The sequence below is a fragment of the Vicia villosa genome, unplaced genomic scaffold (assembly GCF_029867415.1).
Source record: "Vicia villosa cultivar HV-30 ecotype Madison, WI unplaced genomic scaffold, Vvil1.0 ctg.000775F_1_1, whole genome shotgun sequence".
In the NCBI taxonomy this organism is placed as follows: Eukaryota; Viridiplantae; Streptophyta; class Magnoliopsida; order Fabales; family Fabaceae; genus Vicia; species Vicia villosa.
This window is the reverse complement of record NW_026705347.1, coordinates 199,455-204,234: the sequence shown is the minus strand read 5'-3', so window position 1 is coordinate 204,234 and position 4,780 is coordinate 199,455. Positions and strand designations below refer to the sequence as shown.

At 33.7% G+C, this 4,780-nt stretch overlaps 1 protein-coding gene across 1 annotated transcript; it reads right to left on the bottom strand.

The window, feature by feature from the left end:
* Window positions 1-377: 377 nt before the first annotated feature.
* On the bottom strand, window positions 378-4,501 carry LOC131631118 (uncharacterized). Its single transcript, XM_058901895.1, has 12 exons — window positions 4,037-4,501; window positions 3,871-3,935; window positions 3,041-3,113; window positions 2,871-2,889; window positions 2,656-2,775; window positions 2,054-2,123; window positions 1,501-1,544; window positions 1,369-1,410; window positions 1,194-1,253; window positions 1,047-1,114; window positions 886-943; window positions 378-773 (listed from the first exon to the last, which is right to left on the bottom strand). The coding sequence occupies exons 1-12, from the start codon at window positions 4,339-4,341 to the stop codon at window positions 684-686; spliced, it is 1,014 nt and encodes a 337-aa protein (XP_058757878.1). The 5' UTR covers window positions 4,342-4,501; the 3' UTR covers window positions 378-683.
* Window positions 4,502-4,780: the final 279 nt, after the last annotated feature.

Here is a 4,780-nt window from a genome sequence, read left to right as displayed (position 1 = left end):
TCTTTTTAACTAGATAGGCTTATAAAAAAAGGTTAGGTCTTTTCTATTTAAAAAAAATGTGTGACCTAGCCTGAACCTATATAGGCTAGCCTGTAGGCTCTTGTTATCGGCCTGACCTATTTCCACCCCTATTTCTCATACATAATTAATTACAAATTCGTGTGAAACACCCAAAACTTCTTATAATTTGAGATAAATATACTCGGGATAAGAAATAAATGAACCTCCTCAAGGAGAAACGTAATTTGAATTGTGGTACTGAAACAATTCATTTAATGAGTGAAGCAAAGAATTTTCATTGTTAACTAAAAAGAAAAAGCAATTGTTGAAATTGAATCATAAGCTTCAGCGAAAATATTGATTGGGACAAACCTAGCTTCCCAAAACTATCATCTTGAGAGGCAGTATAGTAAATGGCCTTGCAAGACAACAGTGAAGACTGAAATATATATACTTTTACTTTGTAACTCACATTTTTAATCACCTCAATTCAAACCATTGTATAACTCAATGTTGAAGCACCTAAATCCACTATTTAATTTTGTTTCCTATAGTAACAAGTTGATTTTCCTGTGTAGAACCAATTTAGATTTTACAAGAAGCCTCGCCAAAATCATTGACAGATGATTGTAAGAAAAAATTACTGATGAAAGTAATATTGGCTGCAAAGGCATCATCAATCACTAAAGAGTGTAAGTTGCTCTAATGTACTCTATAATTTCCGCACTCTCAAACATTTCTATTCCAGTGTTTGGATCTTCCAAAAAAGGTACCTGTGAAGCATAACCATGAGAACTAACATCACCGTTCAACCAAATACCATGTCATGAAGCTTGTTAAGAATGTGTATATTTGCATAAACTGGAAATGGAGTTAATAAAATACCTGGAAATGTCCCTTTTTCTGATATAGTATATTTCTTTTTGGGCTACCCCTAGCACAGCTAAATTGAAAATATTAAAGTCAGTAACATATGAAGAGAAAGAACAGAAGTGGGTAAGATAAGCATTAAAATCATATGGCTAGTAGAAAAATAAGGAATTTACTTGATAAGCAAATGTGGTAGCTCCAATTCCACAAGAACCTCCCGAACGATTTTGCAGAAAGGAGACCCCTGAACAAAAGATATTAGAAATATAGTTAGTTAATAGTTTGTTAGGCTCTATATCAAGACATGCATGTTGCTGACCAACCTCATACGCCCATAACTTCAGTGGCTTTGGTGGTAATATTGCTGGAGTATATGTTGTTCCCTGAAATATAAAATGAATAGTTCTTTGTAAGTTAATCTCAATGACTACCGAAAATTGAAATAAATGTATAATACTCACTTTCTTTACATGACATGTGAAATAAATCAGGCATTACCTTTGTAATACGACTAAGCATAGCAAGACCACAAGTCAATGACTGCAGAAAAATAGTGTTTGGTTGTTAACATCAATGGTACAATTCAACTCTATGGTGATACAATCAATGATAGTGATGTCAGGTTCTAACCGTTAAAAATCCGAGTGATAAAGTGAGAGGAATGTTTCCATCGCCTACAAAACAGATAATGAATTGGTCAACACTCACAATGGGATAATTTTGGTGGAGTTCGAAATTTGCTGGAACCTATAAGGATTACCGATCCTATTCAAAATGATGTATTAATCGCACAATGTTTCGATGCTTAAACATATATGCGCGACATGCTGCAATGTAACAAAATGATCTTTGCATTCACTTTTCTTAAGAAATTAACGTGCACTGCACTGTGGTCTAATTTAAAGTGATCACAAGCCTCATAAGAGCAATCACCTACTTTCCCTTTACAATTATCAGCATTATTTGAAACTAATTCTTAACCTCTACTATCAATTTTGAAACTTTATATGACCTAAATAGAGCTTATAATTTATAGAGTTAATAATTGATAACCCTTCACGTTACAAACCGATTTTGTAGGATTATGTCCAAAAGCCAATACATGTCATTGCAAAGAGAAAAACAGCAACACAAAATGCAACAAAAAGGATAGATATAGTATACTACATATGGAAAAACTAACCATATGTGCCAACCAAATACCGAATTATTTCATCTGATTCATACATTGAAACACCAGTGTTTGGGTCAACCTGAAACAAGAAAATTCTTATTTCTCAATCAAAGACATTAATATTATGATACATAGATAAATAAGTAACTGACTAGTAAAAATTGTTGTAAGGCAAAACTTGTGCCTGTAACTTCAAAAAGAGAGAAACTTTACTGCAGCTTTAGATGGTTGTTTGTGCTTTTTTATTTCTCTCAGTATACATTGTCAAAAGATGTGTATAAATGTACACTACAAAAAGTATAGTTTATGTATAAGAAAATTTCAACAGTCTAGCTCTATTCCAAATCTATGAGAACTAACAATTTAAGCACGCCACTCTAGGTTGCATTTTTCTTTTAAATTCAAAACTTCTAAGCCAATTTGCTCGAGTTGACGATTTAAGATGCAAATGGATTCATGAACAGCTACCAGATAGTTTTTGCATTAATTTAATTGAAGCAGTTCAGGTTAGTGACTTTTATCCCATCCTTTTTAAGATGTAAAGAAAATCATAACAAGAAACTACCAATTTTGTTTTGCATTTGTTAATTGTTTTAAGGAGTCAATCTTACCATGTAAGGGAACTGCTGTTTACCACCCATCTGAACAACCTTCGGACGAAAATTTGGGCTGTTTCTCGGGCAAGGATAGAAAAGAACATCAAGATCCAAAACAGCAACTATTTCTCTAACCTGTTACAGTCAAAATATTAATCTACAACAAAACAGAATGCCTGCTAAAAAGTCTACAGAAGAAAACACCAATCCTAAAAAACCGTAATCCATACCTTTCGACAAAATGGGCAGCTGAACACGATCCACGAAGAACATAATGAAAGAAGAGAACAACAACATTACAGATTAGTATATTCTTTAATCCTTGGAGTGACGTATAAAAAGCCATAGTGTTATGTAAAATTACAAAAGAAAAATATCAACAAGAGAAGTATGAAAATACCTTTCAAATTCATATATTTCAATGGGCTTCTCTGGTCGAGCACCTAGCTTTGATGTTTCTTTTACCGTAATGCCTGAAACCGCATTACTAACGTTAAAAAAGGAACACAGAACAAGAATAAAAATAAAAAATGCAGACGAAGAAGAGAAAATTTTGACATGAGGAGCAAAAATATATTGCATGAGATATGCAATTAAAAAAAATCCAAATTGTATGTTACAGAATATATAAAAATGTCACACTAAAACTGCAGAAATACAATTCTTCAAACAATTTATTTGATCTGCAGGTACACTAAGTAGCCAAACCTTAGATAATACATAACCATGGTTAATATATGAGATGGTTAGTATGTTTTACTTAAGACTTTGTGGTTTTTATTATTATTTTAGAAACCAGGTATCCTCTGCGTGTAATTGCAGAGACTAAGGCTGGATTCGAACCTAGAACCTCTGATTAAACGGAAGAGATCCTTACCATCTCATCCCAGTGCTTTTGGGTCTGTGGATTATATTTCTAAATATGAATACTTCATAAATTTTGATTAATTTATTTTAGTTTTTAACGATTATGTGTTCATTAGTATTAACTTTATTAGTGTTTGCGTATCGGCAGTTCTGTTCCCTTTTTGGGAATACCTGCCGCTATCCAAGATTGATAACATAAGCCCGAGAGAGTAATGTAAGAATTGAAAAGATAATAGATTGCGGATTCGAATCCTCTAACTAACATTTCTAACAACTAACACTAGTAATTGATGTTAAAAATAAAAACCTAGTAGTATGCAATAATGAGCAATGAGCATCAAAACAAAAGAATACATTAACTACCAGAAAGTCGGAAAGCATATTCATCCGATGGAACTTCATCCTGTGAAACAAACGAGAAAGAATACCTACAAACACACAACACAACAACAAGCACAAAAGAATCAAAATTAGGTTATCAACATTGAGTTTCTAGCGTGAGAGAAATCAAAAGCGTTAATTACGTTACCCAGAAGTAAAAACTCCAGTAGCAAGGCGAAAGAACAATGAAAGCGAAGCTCCGAGGATTTCAAGCCTCTTGTCAGGCCTAATTATAAAGCGTTGAGGTTGTGGAGGTTTGAAATTGGGAGGAGGAGAAATCGAAACCGATGACGGTGGTTCTTGTTGTGTGGTGGTAACAGAAGGTGAAGAATTTTCTCCTGACATGGCTCTAATGGAAATTCTGGTAGTTGATGGTTTGGTTTTGGGGAATGGAAGAGGTTTGTGGAGTGGGAATTGGGAGAGAGTTAGAGTTCCTGATGCAGCCATGGCCATGGCCTTGGAATTGGGAGGTGAAGTGAAGAGTGTGAGAATTTTGAGTGTGGTTTTAAGGTATTGTTTGGGGAAATGGAAAATTGTTTTGTGTTTTGGTGCCAATTTGTCTGGCCAATAACTGAACGGTATAGTTGGACTCTTGGTGCTGTTAAACTGACTTGGAGCGTTCAGAAGCACTCAATTGTAAATATCTTGCTTGGATTGGAGGGTTTATTTTTTCGAAGAGTTTGAATGAAAGATTAGTCAAAGCTTTGTTTTCACCGCGTTTCTCAAAATCAAATAGGGATGTAATGTTCAGTTTTGACTGATTTTTGATAAAAAAAAATGTCTTAATCCACGATGTTTCTATCGGTTTGATTTTTAATTTTTTTTTAAAATAAAATCGAACCAAATTATTTGATTTGGTTCTGTTTGGTTTAGTTCTGTTGATCGGTTTACA